This window comes from Salmo salar, chromosome ssa18, assembly GCF_905237065.1.
Source record: "Salmo salar chromosome ssa18, Ssal_v3.1, whole genome shotgun sequence".
NCBI lineage: Eukaryota > Metazoa > Chordata > Actinopteri > Salmoniformes > Salmonidae > Salmo > Salmo salar.
Genome location: NC_059459.1, coordinates 82,081,136 through 82,102,984, shown reverse-complemented (window position 1 = coordinate 82,102,984; position 21,849 = coordinate 82,081,136). Strand labels below are relative to the sequence as shown.

General features: G+C 43.6%; 2 protein-coding genes across 2 annotated transcripts; both read left to right on the top strand.

Annotated features, from left to right (window-relative positions):
- The first annotated feature begins 3,847 nt into the window (after positions 1-3,847).
- LOC106578180 (saxiphilin-like) lies at positions 3,848-6,299 on the top strand. Its single transcript, XM_045700620.1, has 4 exons — positions 3,848-4,150; positions 4,393-4,479; positions 5,967-6,098; positions 6,202-6,299. Exons 1-4 carry the CDS (start codon positions 3,961-3,963, stop codon positions 6,297-6,299), a joined length of 507 nt encoding a protein of 168 aa, XP_045556576.1. The 5' UTR covers positions 3,848-3,960.
- Positions 6,300-8,709: 2,410 nt separating this feature from the next.
- Positions 8,710-10,581, top strand: LOC123728675 (saxiphilin-like). Its single transcript, XM_045700619.1, has 4 exons — positions 8,710-8,836; positions 9,054-9,140; positions 10,249-10,380; positions 10,484-10,581. Exons 1-4 carry the CDS (start codon positions 8,710-8,712, stop codon positions 10,579-10,581), a joined length of 444 nt encoding a protein of 147 aa, XP_045556575.1.
- Positions 10,582-21,849: the final 11,268 nt, after the last annotated feature.

Here is a 21,849-nt window from a genome sequence, read left to right as displayed (position 1 = left end):
CTTGCAGTGAAGCCGCTCAACAACTACATCATACCAGTCATCCAACAGATTCCCATTCAGAGCGACACACAGAAGCATCCAGGGTCAATTACCTGTTCAAGGGCATGTTGACCGATCTACCACCAGGCCAAAAAACGTGAACCCGAACCCTCCAAGATCCCCCCACAGTCCCCAATAGCTGTCCCTCAACCATTCGAGACCCCTCCCACAGTCCCCCCAAGGATGAAAAATAAAAAATACAATTAATTCCATTCACCATCCCCAAGAACCCCCCAATGCACCAACAACCAAGAGAATGAAAGAGAAAAAAGGAAGACAGAAGAAAACAGCAAAAAACAATGCAAATATAAAACAAAGGACATCAAGGACAACTAAAATTATAACAGCAATTCCAACTGTATATGTTTGTGTGCATGTCTGGCACTATTACATCTATGTGTGTGTTCTTATATGTGTTTATTTGAATGAGAGTGTGTGTATATGCATGTGTACAAACACCTGCACGGCGTCAGCCTCAGCAAACAGGCATTAGTTGTAAAAACACTGCCACTTAGTGTCATTCAAATGTACTTTTATGATGTTTTATCTGGACTTTAAAAAAAAAAAATGTTTTACTTGTTTCATTGACCATCATTCTATCTCTCACACAGCAACTCTACTCCCACTTGTCTCCAGTTCCACATACCAACCCTCAGCTTCCCTCAGCCCATCCCATCTATCTCTGTTGGCCACCTACTTCGGGTGTATTTTATTTATTTATTTATTTTATTTCACCTTTATTTAACCTCTTACATCTAGACTTTCCGCTAGCGGAACACCTGCTCCAATATCCAATGATAGGGCGTGGCGCGAATTACAAATTCCTCAAAAATACAAAAACTTCCATTTTTCAAACATATGACTATTTCACAGCATTTTAAAGGCAAGACTCTCCTTTATCTAACCACACTGTCCGATTTCAAAAAGGCTTTACAGCGAAAGCAAAACATTAGATTATGTCAGCAGAGTACCAAGCCAGAAATAATCAGACACCCATTTTTCAAGCTAGCATATAATGTCACAAAAACCCAGAAGACAGCTAAATGCAGCACTAACCTTTGATGATCTTCATCAGATGACAACCCTAGGACATTATGTTATACAATACATGCATGTTTTGATCAATCAAGGTCATATTTATATCAAAAAACAGCTTTTTACATTAGCATGTGACGTTCACAACTAGCATACCCCCCGCAAACTTCCGGGGAATTCGCTACCAATTTACTAAATTACTCACGATAAGCGTTCACAAAAAGCATAACAATTATTTTAAGAATTATAGATACAGAACTCCTCTATGCACTCGATATGTCCGATTTTAAAATAGCTTTTTGGTGAAAGCACATTTTGCAATATTCTAAGTACATAGCCCAGCCATCACGGGCTAGCTATTTAGACACCCGGCAAGTTTAGCCTTCACCAAAAACAGATTTACTATTATAAAAGTTTGATTACCTTTTGTTGTCTTCGTCAGAATGCACTCCCAGGACTGCTACTTCAATAACAAATGTTGGTTTGGTCCAAAATAATCCATCGTTATATCCGAATAGCGGCGTTTTGTTCGTGCGTCCCAGACACTATCCGAAATGGTAGATCAGGGTCGCCCGCATGGCGCAATTCGTGACAAAAAAAATCTAAATATTCCATTACCGTACTTCGAAGCATGTCAACCGCTGTTTAAAATCAATTTTTATGCAATTTATCTCGTAAAAAAGCGATAATATTCCGACCGGGAATCTCCTTTTCGGCAAACAGAGGAAAAATCACAAAGACGGGGGCGGCCAGGGCACGCGCCTAAGCCCACAGTCCCTTGATCGGCCAATTGAGAAAGGCGATAATGTGTTTCAGCCTGGGGCTGGGATGACGACATTCAGGTTTTTCCCGGGCTCTGAGCGCCCATGGAAGACGTAGGAAGTGTCACGTTAGAGCAGAGATCCTTTGTAAAAGATAGAGATGGCAAAGAAGTTCCAGAAATGGTCAGACAGGCCACTTCCTGTAAAGGAATCTCTCAGGTTTTGACCTGCCATTTGAGTTCTGTTATACTCACAGACACCATTCAAACAGTTTTAGAAACCTTGGAGTGTTTTCTATCCAAAGCCAATAATTATATGCATATTCTAGTTACTGGGCAGGAGTAGTAACCAGATTAAATCGGGTACGTTTTATATCCAGCCGTGAAAATTCTACCCCCTAGCCATAACAGGTTAACAGTTTTTGGAAACGTGTGTGTTTTCTATCCAATACTACCATGGATATGCATACCCTAGCTTCTGGGCCTGAGTAACAGGCAGTTTACATAGGGCACCTTATTCATCCGAGCTACTCAATACTGCCCCCGTTCCCGCTACATACCATCGGAACTGACAGCCATATTGTTCTCATTCCAGGACAGCTGTTGCTTCACCAACTCCATCTTCATTTCCTGCATTTTGTCTGCACTACTCGCCGCCATTTCATACCTCCAACCCTCTGGGTGGGGTTCCAGAGGGAGGGGTCTGACTGGATGGGTCCTTAAAAACTCACATTGAACTCACATTCAGGACAGTGAGAGAAAGAGAGAGTGAAGACCTTTGAAGATCTCTGAAGGAGTGAAGCAACAACTGAAGATTTCAGAAATATAGATCTGAAATGGCTTCCTATTCCGTATAGGGCACTACTTCTGACCAGAGCCCATAGGGGAACAGGGTCCCATATAGGATGCAGTCTCCTGACCAGGGCTCATAGGGGATCAGGGTCCCATATAGGATGCAGTCTCCTGACCAGGGCTCATAGGGGAGCAGGGTCCCATATAGGATGTAGTCTCCTGACCAGGGCCCGTAGGGGATCAGGGTCCCATATAGGATGCAGTCTCCTGACCAGGGCTCATAGGGGAGCAGGGTCCCATATAGGATGTAGTCTCCTGACCAGGGCCCGTGGGGGATCAGGGTCCCATATAGGATGCAGTCTCCTGACCAGGGCTCATAGGGGAGCAGGGGTCCCATATAGGATGCAGTCTCCTGACCAGGGCCAATAGGGGAGCAGGGTCCCATATAGGATGCAGTCTCCTGACCAGGGCCCATAGGGGAACAGGGTCCCATATAGGATGCAGTCTCCTGACCAGGGCTCATAGGGGAGCAGGGTCCCATATAGGATGCAGTCTCCTGACCAGGGCCCATAGTGGAACAGGGTCCCATATAGGATGCAGTCTCCTGACCAGGGCTCATAGGGGAGCAGGGTCCCATATAGGATGCAGTCTCCTGACCATGGCCCGTAGGGGATCAGGGTCCCATATAGGATGCAGTCTCCTAACCAGGGCCCATAGGGGAACAGGGTCCCATATAGGATGCAGTCTCCTGACCAGGGCCCATAGGGGAGCAGGGTCCCATATAGGATGCAGTCTTCTGACCAGGGCCCATAGGGGAGCAGGGTCCCATATAGGATGCAGTCTCCTGACCAGGGCCCATAGGGGAACAGGGTCCCATATAGGATGCAGTCTCCTGACCAGGGCTCATAGGGGAGCAGGGTCCCATATAGGATGCAGTCTCCTAACCAGGGCCCATAGGGGAACAGGGTCCCATATAGGATGCAGTCTCCTAACCAGGGCCAATAGGGGAACAGGGTCCCATATAGGATGCAGTCTCCTGACCAGGGCCCATAGGGGAACAGGGTCCCATATAGGATGCAGTCTCCTAACCAGGGCCCATAGGGGAACAGGGTCCCATATAGGATGCAGTCTCCTGACCAGGGCCAATAGGGGATCAGGGTCCCATATAGGATGCAGTCTCCTAACCAGGGCCAATAGGGGAACAGGGTCCCATATAGGATGCAGTCTCCTGACCAGGGCCCATAGGGGAACAGGGTCCCATATAGGATGCAGTCTCCTGACCAGGGCTCATAGGGGAACAGGGTCCCATATAGGATGCAGTCCACGATTCCAGAATGTATGTCCATATTGTTATGTTTTGTCCACGTTACAATTTGTGTTACCTGTGTCCAGATGCTATGATACGACCCATGACCCGCTGTGAGGATGCTAGAGATGCCGCTATAAATGGCACAATTGGAGCCTACATCACCACGTGTGACGATGCTGGACGATACACCCCTGAGCAATGTTGGGGCTCTGCAGGTTAACACACACACACACACACACACACACACACACACACACACACACACACACACACACACACACACACACACACACACACACACACACACACACACACACACACACACACACACACACACACACACACACACAACACAATAAATGCTCCAATTCAGTTGAAGGTGACCATTCAATGTGTTACAGCAAAATGTGTAAATATTGTCTATGTAACAGGTTTTTAACAGGTCTATTTCTGGTAGGTTATTGTTGGTGTGTGACCAGTACTGGAAAGAAGATCCAGGGTACTGAGACTTCACTAGGAACTGCTCTCAACTGTTCCAGCCAGTGTAAGTGAGGTCCTGTGGTCTCATCCAACACCATCACCACTATAAACTCCAACACATCACTTCTCTTGCTTCCTACCTTGGACCTCTTTATGCTTTCTTTACGAGACACTCCGCTGATTTCAGTATCATGATCTCTCTTCTTCCTGTGTCTTTCTGTATCATGATCTCTCTTCTTTCTGTATCATGATCTCTCTTCTTCCTGTGTCTTTCTGTATCATGATCTCTCTTCTTCCTGTGTCTTTCAGTATCATGATCACTCTTCTTCATGTGTCTTTCTGTATCATGATCTCTCTTCTTCCTGTGTCTTTCACCATGATCTCTCTTCTTCCTGTGTCTTTCCAATACTGACCATTCAGGTCATTAACCTTCATCCACCCGCTACAAACCATCAGAACTGACAGCCATGTTGTTCTCATTCCAGCACAGCTGTTGCTTCACCAACTCTTTCATTTCCTGCATTTTGTCTGCACTACTCGCCGCCATTTCATACCTCCAACCCTCTGGGCAGGGTTCCAGAGGGAGGGGTCTGACAGGATGGGTCCTTAAAAAGGAGAGGAGGGAGAGGTAGAACTCAACTCACAGGCAGGACAGAGAGAGCGAGAGAGTAAGAGAGCGAGAGAGTAAGAGAGACCCAGTGAAGCAACATCTGAAGATTTCAGAAATATACATCTGAAATGGCTTTCTATTCCGTATGGGGCACTACTTCTGACCAGGGCCCATAGGGGAGCAGGGTCCCATATAGGATGCAGTCTCCTAACCAGGGCCCATAGGGGAACAGGGTCCCATATAGGATGCAGTCTCCTGACCAGGGCCCATAGTGGAACAGGGTCCCATATAGGATGCAGTCTCCTGACCAGGGCCAATAGGGGAGCAGGGTCCCATATAGGATGCAGTCTCCTGACCAGGGCCCATAGGGGAGCAGGGTCCCATATAGGATGCAGTCTCCTGACCAGGGCTCATAGGGGAACAGGGTCCCATATAGGATGCAGTCTCCTAACCAGGGCCCATAGGGGAACAGGGTCCCATATAGGATGCAGTCTCCTGACCAGGGCTCATAGGGGAGCAGGGTCCCATATAGGATGCAGTCTCCTGACCAGGGCCAATAGGGGAGCAGGGTCCCATATAGGATGCAGTCTCCTGACCAGGGCCAATAGGGGAACAGGGTCCCATATAGGATGCAGTCTCCTGACCAGGGCCCATAGTGGAACAGGGTCCCATATAGGATGCAGTCTCCTGACCAGGGCCAATAGGGGAGCAGGGTCCCATATAGGATGCAGTCTTCTGACCAGGGCTCATAGGGGAACAGGGTCCCATATAGGATGCAGTCTCCTGACCAGGGCCAATAGGGGAGCAGGGTCCCATATAGGATGCAGTCTCCTGACCAGGGCTCATAGGGGAACAGGGTCCCATATAGGATGCAGTTCACGATTCCAGAATGTATGTCCATCATTGTTATGTTTTGTCCACATTACAATGCATGGTACCAGATGCTATGATACGACCCATGACCCCCTGTGAGATTGCTAGAGATGCCTCGATAAATGGCCCAATTGGAGGCTACATCTCCAAGTGTGACAAAGATGGACAATACACCCCTGAACAATGTTGGGGCTCTACAGGTTAACACTCACACACACAATAAATGCTCCAATTCAATGTGTTACAGTAAAATGTGTAAATATTATATATTTAACAGGTTTTTCACATGTCCAATTCTGGTAGGTTACTGTTGGTGTGTGAACAGTACTGGACAGGAGATCCCGGATACTGAGACTCCACCAGGAACGCCTAGTATCAACTGTGCCACCCAGTGTAAGTGAGGCTCTGTGGTCTCATCCAATACCATCACCACTTTAACCTCTCTGGAATCGTTCGGGACGTTAGCGTCCTACCTCTACAACAGCCAGTGAAATTGCAGGGCGCCAAATTCAAACCAACAGAAATCTCATAATTAAAATTCCTCAAACATACAAGTATTATGTACTATTTTAAAGATAAACTTCTTGTTAATCCAGCCACAGTGTCCGATTTCAAAAAGGCTTTACGGCAAAAGCACACCACGCAATTATGTTAGGTCAGCACCTAGTCACAGACAACCATTCAGCCATTTTCCACCAATTAGTGGAGTCACAAAAGTCAGAAATAGCGTTAAAATTAATCACTTACCTTCGATGATCTTCATCTGATGGCACTCCCAAGTCTCCATCTTATACAATAAATGTACATTTTGTTTGATAGAGTTAATCTTTATGTCCAAATACCTCCTTTTTTGTTTGCGCGTTTTAGTCCAGTAATCCAAATGCACAAAGCGCAGGAACAAAGTCCAGACGAAAAGTCAAAAAAGCTCCATTAAAGTTCGTAGAAACATGTCAAATAATGTATATAATCAATCTTTAAGATGTTTTTATCATACATCTTCAATAATATTCCAACAGGACAATTCCGTTGTCATTGGAAAGGAAAGAAAATGAGAGTCGCGCACACAGCCACGTGCGAGACTAAACTAATGTCTTTCAGCTTGACCACTTGTTGAAACAGCTCTTATTCAATCCCCTTTCACAATACAAGCCTGAAACAACTTCTAAAGACTGTTGCCATCTACTGGACGCCTTAGGAAGTGCAATCTGACCCCACAGACACAGGATATTGGATAGGCAATCACTTAAAAAAAACTACAAACCTCAGATTTCTCACTTCCCGGTTGGATTCTTCTCAGGTTTCTGCCTGCTATATGAGTTCCGTTATATTCACAGACATTATTTGAACAGTTTTGGAAACTTTGGAGGGTTGTCTATCCAAATCTACCAAGTATATGCATATCCCAGCTTCTGGGCCTGAGTAACAGGCAATTTACTCTGGGCACGCTTTTCATCCAAACTTCCCAAAGCTGGCCCCTATCCCAATGAAGTTAAACTCCAACACACCACCACTCTTGCTTCCTACCTTGGACCTCTTTATGCTTTCTTTACAAGACGCTCCGCTGATTTCAGTATCATGATCTCTCTTCTTTCTGTATCATGGTCTCTCTTCTTCCTGTGTCTTTCTGTATCATGATCTCTCTTCTTCCTGTGTCTTTCCAATACTGACCATTCAGGTCATTAACCCTCATCCTCCCGCTACAAACCATCAGAACTGACAGCCATGTTGTTCTCATTCCAGCACAGCTGTTGCTTCACCAACTCTTTCATTTCCTATATTTTGTCCGCACTACTCGCCGCCATTTCATACCTCCAACCCTCTGGGCAGGGTTCCAGAGGGAGGGTTCTGACTGGACGGGTCCTTAAACAGGAGAGGAGGGAGAGGTAGAACTCAACTCACAGAGAGAGAGAGAGAGAGAGAGACACCCAGTGAGAGACAGAGAGAGAGAGAGAGAGAGAGACACCCAGTGAGAGACAGAGAGAGAGAGAGAGAGAGAGAGACACCCAGTGAGAGTCAGAGAGAGAGAGAGAGAGAGAGACACCCAGTGAGAGTCAGAGAGAGAGACAGAGAGAGACACCCAGTAAGAGACAGTGAGAGACACCCAGTGAGAGACCATCTAAAGATTTCAGAAATGGCTTCCTATTCCGTATAGGGCACTACTTCTGACCAGGGCCCTTCGGGGAGCAGGGTCCCATATAGGATGCAGTCTCCTAACCAGGGCCCATAGGGGAACAGGGTCCCATATAGGATGCAGTCTCCTAACCAGGGCCCATAGGGGAGCAGGGTCCCATATAGGATGCAGTCTCCTGACCAGGGCCAATAGGGGAACAGGGTCCCATATAGGATGCAGTCTCCTGACCAGGGCTCATAGGGGATCAGGGTCCCATATAGGATGCAGTCTCCTGACCAGGGCCCATTGGGGAGCAGGGTCCCATATAGGATGCAGTCTTCTGACCAGGGCCCATAGGGGAGCAGGGTCCCATATAGGATGCAGTCTCCTAACCAGGGCCCATAGGGGAGCAGGGTCCCATATAGGATGCAGTCTCCTGACCAGGGCCAATAGGGGAACAGGGTCCCATATAGGATGCAGTCTCCTGACCAGGGCTCATAGGGGAACAGGGTCCCATATAGGATGCAGTCTTCTGACCAGGGCCCATAGGGGAGCAGGGTCCCATATAGGATGCAGTCTCCTGACCAGGGCTCATAGGGGAACAGGGTCCCATATAGGATGCAGTCCACGATTCCAGAATGTATGTCCATATTGTTATGTTTTGTCCACGTTACAATTTGTGTTACCTGTGTCCAGATGCTATGATACGACCCATGACCCGCTGTGAGGATGCTAGAGATGCCGCTATAAATGGCACAATTGGAGCCTACATCACCACGTGTGACGATGCTGGACGATACACCCCTGAGCAATGTTGGGGCTCTGCAGGTTAACACACACACACACACACACACACACACACACACACACACACACACACACACACACACACACACACACACACACACACACACACACACACACACACACACACACACACACAATAAATGCTCCAATTCAGTTGAAGGTGACCATTCAATGTGTTACAGCAAAATGTGTAAATATTGTCTATGTAACAGGTTTTTAACAGGTCTATTTCTGGTAGGTTATTGTTGGTGTGTGACCAGTACTGGAAAGAAGATCCAGGGTACTGAGACTTCACTAGGAACTGCTCTCAACTGTTCCAGCCAGTGTAAGTGAGGTCCTGTGGTCTCATCCAACACCATCACCACTATAAACTCCAACACATCACTTCTCTTGCTTCCTACCTTGGACCTCTTTATGCTTTCTTTACGAGACACTCCGCTGATTTCAGTATCATGATCTCTCTTCTTCCTGTGTCTTTCTGTATCATGATCTCTCTTCTTTCTGTATCATGATCTCTCTTCTTCCTGTGTCTTTCTGTATCATGATCTCTCTTCTTCCTGTGTCTTTCAGTATCATGATCACTCTTCTTCATGTGTCTTTCTGTATCATGATCTCTCTTCTTCCTGTGTCTTTCACCATGATCTCTCTTCTTCTTGTGTCTTTCCACTACTGACCATTCAGGTCATTAACGTTCATCCACCCGCTACAAACCATCAGAACTGACAGCCATGTTGTTCTCATTCCAGCACAGCTGTTGCTTCACCAACTCTTTCATTTCCTAAATTTTGTCTGCACTACTCGCCGCCATTTCTCACCTCCAACCCTCCGGGCAGGGTTCCAGAGGGAGGGTTCTGACAGGATGGGTCCTTAAAAAGGAGAGGAGGAAGAGGTAGAACTCAACTCACAGGCAGGACAGAGAGAGCGAGAGAGTAAGAGAGCGAGAGAGTAAGAGAGACCCAGTGAAGCAACATCTGAAGATTTCAGAAATATACATCTGAAATGGCTTTCTATTCCGTATGGGGCACTACTTCTGACCAGGGCTCATAGGGGCAGGGTCCAATAGGATGCAGTCTCCTAACCAGGGCCCATAGGGGAACAGGGTCCCATATAGGATGCAGTCTCCTGACCAGGGCCCATAGGGGAGCAGGGTCCCATATAGGATGCAGTCTCCTGACCAGGGCCAATAGGGGAGCAGGGTCCCATATAGGATGCAGTCTTCTGACCAGGGCTCATAGGGGAACAGGGTCCCATATAGGATGCAGTCTCCTGACCAGGGCCAATAGGGGAGCAGGGTCCCATATAGGATGCAGTCTCCTGACCAGGGCTCATAGGGGAACAGGGTCCCATATAGGATGCAGTTCACGATTCCAGAATGTATGTCCATCATTGTTATGTTTTGTCCACATTACAATGCATGGTACCTGTGTGTCCAGATGCTATGATACGACCCATGACCCCCTGTGAGATTGCTAGAGATGCCTCGATAAATGGCCCAATTGGAGGCTACATCTCCAAGTGTGACAAAGATGGACAATACACCCCTGAACAATGTTGGGGCTCTACAGGTTAACACTCACACACACAATAAATGCTCCAATTCAATGTGTTACAGTAAAATGTGTAAATATTATATATTTAACAGGTTTTTCACATGTCCAATTCTGGTAGGTTACTGTTGGTGTGTGAACAGTACTGGACAGGAGATCCCGGATACTGAGACTCCACCAGGAACGCCTAGTATCAACTGTGCCACCCAGTGTAAGTGAGGCTCTGTGGTCTCATCCAATACCATCACCACTTTAACCTCTCTGGAATCGTTCGGGACGTTAGCGTCCTACCTCTACAACAGCCAGTGAAATTGCAGGGCGCCAAATTCAAACCAACAGAAATCTCATAATTAAAATTCCTCAAACATACAAGTATTATGTACTATTTTAAAGATAAACTTCTTGTTAATCCAGCCACAGTGTCCGATTTCAAAAAGGCTTTACGGCAAAAGCACACCACGCAATTATGTTAGGTCAGCACCTAGTCACAGACAACCATTCAGCCATTTTCCACCAAGGAGTGGAGTCACAAAAGTCAGAAATAGCGTTAAAATTAATCACTTACCTTCGATGATCTTCATCTGATGGCACTCCCAAGTCTCCATCTTATACAATAAATGTACATTTTGTTTGATAGAGTTAATCTTTATGTCCAAATACCTCCTTTTTTGTTTGCGCGTTTTAGTCCAGTAATCCAAATGCACAAAGCGCAGGAACAAAGTCCAGACGAAAAGTCAAAAAAGCTCCATTAACCTGTTGGGGCTAGGGGGCAGCATTTGCACGTCTGGATAAAAAAATGTACCCGATTTAATCTGGTTACTAATCCTACCCAGTAACTAGAATATGCATATACTTATTATATATGGATAGAAAACACTCTAAAGTTTCCAAAACTGTTTGAATGGTGTCTGTGAGTATAACAGAACTCATTTGGCAGGCAAAACCCTGAGACATTTTCTGACAGGAAGTGGATACCTGATGTGTTGTATTGACTTTAAACCTATCCCATTGAAAAACACAGGGGTTTAGGAATATTTTGGCACTTCCTATTGCTTCCACTAGATGTCACCAGCCTTTACAAAGTGTTTTGAGTCTTCTGGAGGGAGATCTGACCGAACAAGAGCCATGGAACGGTGATGTCCCATTAGACACCTGGTGCGCTAGTTCATGTTGGGTACCCTCGTTCCAATACGTTATAAAAGAGTATGCATTCGTCCACCTTGAATATTATTCATGTTCTGGTTAAAAAAGGCCCTAATGATTTATGCTATACAACGTTTGACATGTTTGAACAAACGGAAATATATTTTTTTCCCCTCGTTCATGAAGTGAAGTCCGGCGGGCTTAGATCATGTGCTAACAAGACGGAAATTTTTGGACATAAATTATGAGCTTTTTTGAACAAAACTACATTCGTTATGGACCTGTGATACCTGGAAGTGACATCTGATGAAGAGAATCAAAGGTAATGGATTATTTACATAGTATTTTCGATTTTAGATCTCCCCAACATGACGGCTAGTCTGTATCGCAACGCGTATTTTTCTGGGCGCAGTGCTCAGATTATTGCAAAGTGTGATTTCCCAGTAAGGTTATTTTTAAATCTGGCAAGTTGATTGCGTTCAAGAGATGTAAATCTATAATTCTTTAAATGACAATATAATATTTTACCGATGTTTTCTAATTTTAATTATTTAATTTGTGGTGCTGACTTGACTGCCGGTTATTGGAGGGAAATGATTTCCTCAACATCAATGCCATAGTAAAACGCTGTTTTTGGATATAAATATGAACTTGATAGAACTAAAAATGCATGCATTGTCTAACATAATGTCCTAGGAGTGTCATCTGATGGAGATTGTAAAAGGTTAGTGCATCATTTTAGCTGGTTTTATGGTTTTGGTGACCCTGTCTTTGAATTGACAAAACATTACACACAACTCTTGTAAATGTACTGTCCTAACATACTCTAAATTTATGCTTTCGCCGTAAAACCTTTTTGAAATCATAAAACGTGGTTAGATTAAGGAGATGTTTATCTTTCAAAGGGTGTAAAATAGTTGTATGTTTGAAAAATTTGAATTTTGACATTTATTTGGATTCAAATTTGCCGCTCTTGAAATGCACCTGCTGTTGATGGAGTGCACCACGGGTGGGACGCTTGCGTCCCACCTAGCCCATAGAGGTTAACCCTCATCTTTCCGCTCCATACCGTCAGAACTGACAGCCATATTGTTCTCATTCCAGCACAGCTGTTGCATCACCAAATTGAATGTGACAATTCATTTTGTATTACAGTAAATTTTGTATTTATGTCAATATTGTATTTGAAGCAGGTTTTTAACCTCTCTGGGCTAGGCGGGACGAAATCGTCCCACCTACGCAACAGCCAGTGTAATCCCGTGGCGCGATTTTCAAATACCTTAGAAATGCTATTACTACAATTTCTCAAACATATGGCTATTTTACACCATTTTAAAAACAAGACTCTCGTTAATCTAACCACACTGTCCGATTTCAAAAAGGCTTTACAACGAAAGCAAAACATTAGATTATGTCAGCAGAGTACCCAGCCAGAAATAATCAGACACCCATTTTTCAAGCTAGCATATAATGTCACAAAAAACAAAACCACAGCTAAATGCAGCACTAACCTTTGATGATCTTCATCAGATGACAACCCTAGGACATTATGTTATACAATACATGCATGTTTTGTTCAATCAAGTTCATATTTATATCAAAAACCAGCTTTTTACATTAGCATGTGACGTTCAGAACTAGCATACCCCCCGCAAACCTCCGGTGAATTTACTAAATTACTCACGATAAACGTTCACAAAAAACATAACAATTATTTTAAGAATTATAGATACAGAACTCCTTTGTGCAATCGAGGTGTCCGATTTTAAAATAGCTTTTCGGTGAAAGCACATTTTGCAATATTTGGAGTACATAGCCCAGCCATCACGGCTAGCTATTTAGACACCCACCAAGTTTAGCCCTGACCAAACTCCGATTTACTATTACAAAAGTTTGATTACCTTTGTTGTCTTCATCAGAATCCACTCCCAGGACTGCTACTTCAATAACAAATGTTGGTTTGGTCCAAAATAATCCATTGTTATATCCAAATAGCGGTGTTTTGTTCGTGCGTTCAAGACACTATCCGAAGTGTAAATAAGGGTCACGAGCATGGCGCAATTCGTGACAAAAAATGTCTAAATATTCCATTACCGTACTTCGAAGCATGTCAACCGCTGTTTAAAATCCATTTTTAGGCCATTTTTCTCGTAAAAAAGCGATAATATTCCGACCGGGAATCTGCGTTTAGGTAAACAGAGGAAAGAAAACAAAGCATTCGGTCGTCGCGGGCACGCGCCTGAGTCTCACAGTACTGTAACCAGCCACTACCCAAACGCGGTACTTTTTTTCAGCCAGAGCCTGCAAAGCCACGATTCAGCTTTTTGCCGCCTTCTGAGAGCCCATGGGAGCCGTAGGAAGTGTCAAGTAACAGCAGAGATCCTTTGTAATGGATAGAGATAATCAAGAAGGGCAAGAAATTGTCAGACAGGCCACTTCCTGCATGGAATCTTCTCAGGTTTTGGCCTGCCATATGAGTTCTGTTATACTCACAGACACCATTCAAACAGTTTTAGAAACTTTAGGGTGTTTTCTATCCAAAAGCCAATAATTATATGCATATTGTAGTTAATAGGCAGGAGTAGTAACCAGATTAAATCGGGTACGTTTTTTATCCAGCCGTGTCAATACTGCCCCCTAGCCCTAACAGGTTAACATATTCACTTCCGGTAGGTTCCACTTGGTGTCGCAGAAATGGAAAGAAGATCCATGAAATCAGATGTGCAAGCAGGAACACACTCTTATTCACTCAACTTAAAGTCTTTGCAGCTTGTTCTGCATGTTGTTAACCTCTTGGGGCTAGGTGGGACGCTAGCGTGCCACCTGTGGTGCACTCCATCAACAGCAGGTGCATTTCAAGAGCGGCAAATTTGAATCCAAATAAATGTCAAAATTCAAATTTTTCAAAAATACAACTATGTTACACCATTTGAAAGATAAACATCTCCTTAATCTAACCACGTTTTACGATTTCAAAAAGGTTTTACGGCGAAAGCATAAATTTAGAGTATGTTAGGACAGTACATTTACAAGAGTTGTGTGTAATGTTTTGTCAAGTCAAAGACAGGGTCACCAAAACCATAAAACCAGCTAAAATGATACACTAACCTTTTACAATCTCCATCAGATGACACTCCTAGGACATTATGTTAGACAATGCATGCATTTTTAGTTCTATCAAGTTCATATTTATATACAAAAACAGCGTTTTACTATGGCATTGATGTTGAGGAAATCGTTTCCCTCCAATAACCGGCAGTCAAGTCAGCGTCACAAATTAAATAATTAAAATTAGAAAACATTGGTAAAATATTATATTGTCATTTAAAGAATTATAGATTTACATCTTTTGAACGCAATCAACTTGCCAGATTTAAAAATAACCTTACTGGGAAATCACACTTTGCAATAATCTGAGCACTGTGCCCAGAAAAATACGCGTTGCGATACAGACTAGACGTCATGTTGGGGAGATCTAAAATCGAAAATACTATGTAAATAATCCATTACCTTTGATTCTCTTCATCAGATGTCACTTCCAGGTATCACAGGTCCATAACGAATGTAGTTTTGTTCAAAAAAGCTCATCATTTATGTCCAAAAATCTCCGTCTCGTTAGCACATGATGTAAGCCAGCCGGACTTCTCGTCATGAACGAGGGGAAAAAATATATTTCCGTTCGTTCAAACATGTCAAACGTTGTATAGCATAAATCATTAGGGCCTTTTTTAACCAGAACATGAATAATATTCAAGGTGGACGAATGCATAGCCTTTTATAACGTATTGGAACGAGGGTACCCAACATGAAGTAGCGCGCCAGGTGTCTAATGGGACATCACCGTTCCATGGCTCTTGTTCGGTCAGATCTCCCTCCAGAAGACTCAAAACACTTTGTAAAGGCTGGTGACATCTAGTGGAAGCAATAGGAAGTGCCAAAATATTCCTAAACCCCTGTGTTTTTCAATGGGATAGGTTTAAAGTCAATACAACACATCAGGTATCCACTTCCTGTCAGAAAATGTCTCAGGGTTTTGCCTGCCAAATGAGTTCTGTTATACTCACAGACACCATTCAAACAGTTTTGGAAACTTTAGAGTGTTTTCTATCCATATATAATAAGTATATGCATATTCTAGTTACTGGGTAGGATTAGTAACCAGATTAAATCGGGTACATTTTTTTTATCCAGACGTGCAAATGCTGCCCCCTAGACCCAACAGGTTAAAGTCTTTCTCTGATTGTAGTGGTGCTCGCAGATGAAAGGCGATGAAAATACTTTGAAAAAACATTGGTAATACTTTGACAGTTGTCTTTATTGTGGGAGCTGACTCACATTCAATACAAATACTCTTTCTAAAGACTGTTGACATCTAGTGGAAGCCCTAGGAACTGCAATCGGGCATGATTTCGCCCTATTATAAAAGTGCCAGCCATTGAAATCAGTGGTAGGATGATTTTTTTTGGGGGGGATGGTTTGTCCTCAGGGTTTTGCCTGCCATTTCAATTCTGTTATACTCACAGACATTATTGTAACAGTTTTAGAAACTTTAGAGTGTTTTCTATCCAACTCTCCCAATTATATGGATATCCTAGCTTCTGGGCCTGAGTAGCAGGCAGTTTACTTTGGGCATGCTTTTCATCCGGACGTCAAAATACCGCCCCCTATCCCAAAGAAGTTTTTACTGACTTGCCTAGTAAAACGAATGTTATCAATGATCAGCTGATATAGGTATTACTGTGATGTCGGAGCAAGAAACAAAAGCATTTCACTCCATCTGCTAAACACATGTATGTGACCAAATTTGATTTGATAGCTCACCCTCTTTTCCCCGTGTCAATCACGTCTTTAGAAGGCTTACTGACAATTTGTGATGTAATACGAGGGGTAAAAATCAGAGCACCTACCACCTGAAAAGGTCTGAGCACGGTCTGTACCTGACACCTTGGAAGGCTGAGCTGATAAGTCTCATGTGTTTTTTTTATTTTTATACAATACATGCAACACTTCTGTTAAGTCTAAATGTGACCCACTCATATAAGTCAGATATTAAAAGAATCTTGTATGATTCTTGATAGTGTATTTGCTGCCATTTGTATTTGACAAGTTCTAGGTAGAACATACAGAAATCTGATTAAATTCTTATACTATACATCTTTTCCATGGTGAAGTTCCCCCCCCCCCCCCAACGTACAGATCTAGAATCAGCTTCCTCTCCCCCAATCCTAACCTTAACCATTAGTGGGGGAAATGCAAAACTGACCCCAGATCAGCGTCTATGCGTAACGTCACTATATACCGCCTGTCTTTTCACTCTTCCCTGCGCTCCGAAGAAGTGGAGACGTGGATATCGATTATGGCAGTCCCCCCCCGCACCTCTCTGATGCAGGAAGACACATTTCAGTTGAATGACTAGGTTGTTCAACTGACTAGGTATCCCCCTTTCCCTTTCCCAGTCATGTCAAGGTTTCAGGGTTCTTTACCTTTTCTCTGCTTCCATCTAGTGGTTGTTGTGAACAGCGTGGTTTGTGAAAAAACAATCAAATCACACACACAGACACTCATACACACAAAGTCTTGAATCAATGCTTTATTTCTGTGCCATGTTAGTACCAGGAAAACAAGGGTTGAAGGTCCACAAGGAAGTGATGTCATTAGTGTTGGACGACCCTGGTCCTGTGCAGAGTCTAGTGCAATCCCAGCAGACTGGCTACAGCTGATCAACTAATCATCAAACCTTTACTATAGATGTTAACGGGTGTGTTAGTGCTGGGTTGGAACTAATCCCTGCACCCCCTGTGGGTTCCATGGACCAGGATTAAGAACAGTGATCGTAACCATTGTGTGTGTGTGTGTGTGTGTGTGTGTGTATAAATAAATAAATAACATAGGCTTGTCTCCCAAATGGCACCCTATTCCCTATATAGTGCACAACTTTTGACATAGGGTTCTGGTCAACAGTAGTGCACTACGGAGGGGATAGGTCAACAGTAGTGCACTACATAGGGCTTTGGTCAACACTAGTGCACTATGGAGGGGATAGGTCAACACTAATGCACTACATAGGGGATAGGTCAACACTAGTGCACTACGTAGGGGATAGGTCAACAGTAGTGCACTACATAGGGCTTTGGTCAACACTAGTGCACTATGGATGGGATAGGTCAACACTAGCGCACTACGTAGGTGATAGGGAGGCTATCTAAGGGGCAGACAGAGTGAGATACAGAGTAGAACCTAAAGACCTAAACTGAGAAAGTGACCTACTATATCATTAAAACAATTGGAAATAACATGACAACTATGGGAAAATAACATTCCTGTTGAATGAATGAATGAATGAATGAATGAATGAATGAATGAATGAATGAAAGGCTGTGTGTGTCAAATAATGAGATGAAGAAGTTGGTTCATTCGTTCGTCTGTGCATTCTGTTCTCTAAACAAATTATCATCACGAAAGACAATCGAAAAACAATCTGTACAAACGTCGTCCATCGCAGATGAGCAACTTTGATTTGAACATGAACTGATAATGAATATAAATATAAAAAAACTTGATAATGAATTTAGGCTATAAATAGAACAACATGTACAATGAGTACCATAGTAGTATTCAGATGATTTAAATGAAAACAACATGTACTATAGTAGTATTCAGATGATTTACATAAAAACATAAATACATATATACATACATTATTCCTTAAATAAAAAATTAGCATTCTGAACACCCCCAAATTATTATTTTTAATTTATGTTTTATTGTTACATACACCATAGCAGTACGATAGGTGCAGTGTAATGTGTTGTTTTACAGGGTCAGCCATAGTAGTATGATAGGTGTTGTTTTACAGGGTCAGCCATAGCAGGATGATAGGTGCAGTGTAATGTGTTGTTTTACAGGGTCAGCCATAGCAGTACGATAGGTGTTGTTTTACAGGGTCAGCCATAGCAGTACGATAGGTGTTGTTTTACAGGGTCAGCCCATAGCAGCACGATAGGTGTTGTTTTACAGGGTCAGCCGTAGCAGTAAGATAGGTGTTGTTTTACAGGGTCCGCCCCTGGGATAAATAACCCCAAATAATAAATAATAACAGAAATACATTCAGAAGGTGAAGCGAAATGTTCTTCAGTATTGTTGGGATCACTTCCTACAGTGTTGGAAATATGGGGTAGACATTTGTTTGAAAGTCAGCATCCTACATAGCACCCTTTTCCCAATGTAGTGCATATCTTCAACCAAGGTCCATAGGGCTCTGGGAAACAGGGTTCCATTTGGTAAACAACCCCTGATTCCTCATCCAAGCCTTCCCATTAGCCTACAGATGTTACAGTATTATACACTGCTCAAAAAAATAAAGGGAACACTTAAACAACACAATGTAACTCCAAGTCAATCACACTTCTGTGAAATCAAACTGTCCACTTAGGAAGCAACACTGATTGACAATAAATTTCACATGCTGTTGTGCAATTGGAATAGACAACAGGTGGAAATTATAGGCAATAAGAAAGACACCCCCAATAAAGGAGTGGTTCTGCAGGTGGTAACCACAGACCACTTCTCAGTTCCTATGCTTCCTGGCTGATGTTTTGGTCACTTTTGAATGCTGGCGGTGCTTTCACTCTAGTGGTAGCATGAGACGGAGTCTACAACCCACACAAGTAGCTCAGGTAGTGCAGCTCATCCAGGATGGCACATCAATTGCGAGCTGTGGCAAGAAGGTTTGCTGTGTCTGTCAGCGTAGTGTCCAGAGCATGGAGGCGCTACCAGGAGACAGGCCAGTACATCAGGAGACGTGGAGGAGGCCGTAGGAGGGCAACAACCCAGCAGCAGGACCTCTACCTCCGCCTTTGTGCAAGGAGGAGCAGGAGAAGCACTGCCAGAGCCCTGCAAAATGACCTCCAGCAGGCCACAAATGTGCATGTGTCTGCTCAAACGGTCAGAAACAGACTCCATGAGGGTGGTATGAGGGCCCGACGTCCACAGGTGGGGGTTGTGCTTACAGCCCAACACCGTGCAGGACGTTTGGCATTTGCCAGAGAACACCAAGATTGGCAAATTCGCCACTGGCGCCCTGTGCTCTTCACAGATGAAAGCAGGTTCACACTGAGCACGTGACAGACGTGACAGAGCCTGGAGACGCCGTGGAGAACGTTCTGCTGCCTGCAACATCCTCCAGCATGACCGGTTTGGCGGTGGGTCAGTCATGGTGTGGGGTGGCATTTCTTTGGGGGGCCGCACAGCCCTCCATGTTCTCGCCAGAGGTAGCCTGACTGCCATTAGGTACCGAGATGAGATCCTTAGACCCCTTGTGAGACCATATGCTGGTGCGGTTGGCCCTGGGTTCCTCCTAATGCAAGACAATGCTAGACCTCATGCGGCTGGAGTGTGTCAGCAGTTCCTGCAAGAGGAAGGCATTGATGCTATGGACTAGCCCACCCGTTCCCCAGACCTGAATCCAATTGAGCACATCTGGGACATCATGTCTTGCTCCATCCACCAACCGCCACGTTGCACCACAGACTGTCCAGGAGTTGGCGGATGCTTTAGTCCAGGTCTGGGAGGAGATCCCTCAGGAGACCATCCGCCACCTCATCAGGAGCTACTGAGCCTCATTTTGACTTGTTTTAAGGACATTACATCAAAGTTGGATCAGCCTGTAGTGTGGTTTTCCACTTTAGTTTTGAGTGTGACTCCAAATCCAAACCTCCATGGGTTGATAAATTGGATTTCCATTGATTATTTTTGTGTGATTTTGTTGTCAGCACATTCAACTATGTAAAGAAAAAACTATTTAATAAGCTTATTTCTTTCATTCAGATCTAGGATGTGTTGTTTAAGTGTTCCCTTTATTTTTTTGAGCAGTTTATATTTTTTTACCGTTATTTAACTAGGCAAGTCAGTTAACCTGTTGGGTCTAGGGGGCAGCATTTGCACGTCTGGATAAAAAAAATGTACCCGATTTAATCTGGTTACTAATCCTACCCAGTAACTAGAATATGCATATACTTATTATATATGGATAGAAAACACTCTAAAGTTTCCAAAACTGTTTGAATGGTGTCTGTGAGTATAACAGAACTCATTTGGCAGGCAAAACCCTGAGACATTTTCTGACAGGAAGTGGATACCTGATGTGTTGTATTGACTTTAAACCTATCCCATTGAAAAACACAGGGGTTTAGGAATATTTTGGCACTTCCTATTGCTTCCACTAGATGTCACCAGCCTTTACAAAGTGTTTTGAGTCTTCTGGAGGGAGATCTGACCGAACAAGAGCCATGGAACGGTGATGTCCCATTAGACACCTGGCGCGCTACTTCATGTTGGGTACCCTCGTTCCAATACGTTATAAAAGGCTATGCATTCGTCCACCTTGAATATTATTCATGTTCTGGTTAAAAAAGGCCCTAATGATTTATGCTATACAACGTTTGACATGTTTGAACGAACGGAAATATATTTTTTCCCCTCGTTCATGACGAGAAGTCCGGCTGGCTTACATCATGTGCTAACGAGACGGAGATTTTTGGACATAAATGATGAGCTTTTTTGAACAAAACTACATTCGTTATGGACCTGTGATACCTGGAAGTGAGATCTGATGAAGAGAATCAAAGGTAATGGATTATTTACATAGTATTTTCGATTTTAGATCTCCCCAACATGACGTCTAGTCTGTATCGCAACGCGTATTTTTCTGGGCACAGTGCTCAGATTATTGCAAAGTGTGATTTCCCAGTAAGGTTATTTTTAAATCTGGCAAGTTGATTGCGTTCAAAAGATGTAAATCTATAATTCTTTAAATGACAATATAATATTTTACCAATGTTTTCTAATTTTAATTATTTAATTTGTGACGCTGACTTGACTGCCGGTTATTGGAGGGAAACGATTTCCTCAACATCAATGCCATAGTAAAACGCTGTTTTTGTATATAAATATGAACTTGATAGAACTAAAAATGCATGCATTGTCTAACATAATGTCCTAGGAGTGTCATCTGATGGAGATTGTAAAAGGTTAGTGTATCATTTTAGCTGGTTTTATGGTTTTGGTGACCCTGTCTTTGACTTGACAAAACATTACACACAACTCTTGTAAATGTACTGTCCTAACATACTCTAAATTTATGCTTTCGCCGTAAAACCTTTTTGAAATCGTAAAACGTGGTTAGATTAAGGAGATGTTTATCTTTCAAATGGTGTAACATAGTTGTATTTTTGAAAAATTTGAATTTTGACATTTATTTGGATTCAAATTTGCCGCTCTTGAAATGCACCTGCTGTTGATGGAGTGCACCACAGGTGGCACGCTAGCGTCCCACCTAGCCCCAAG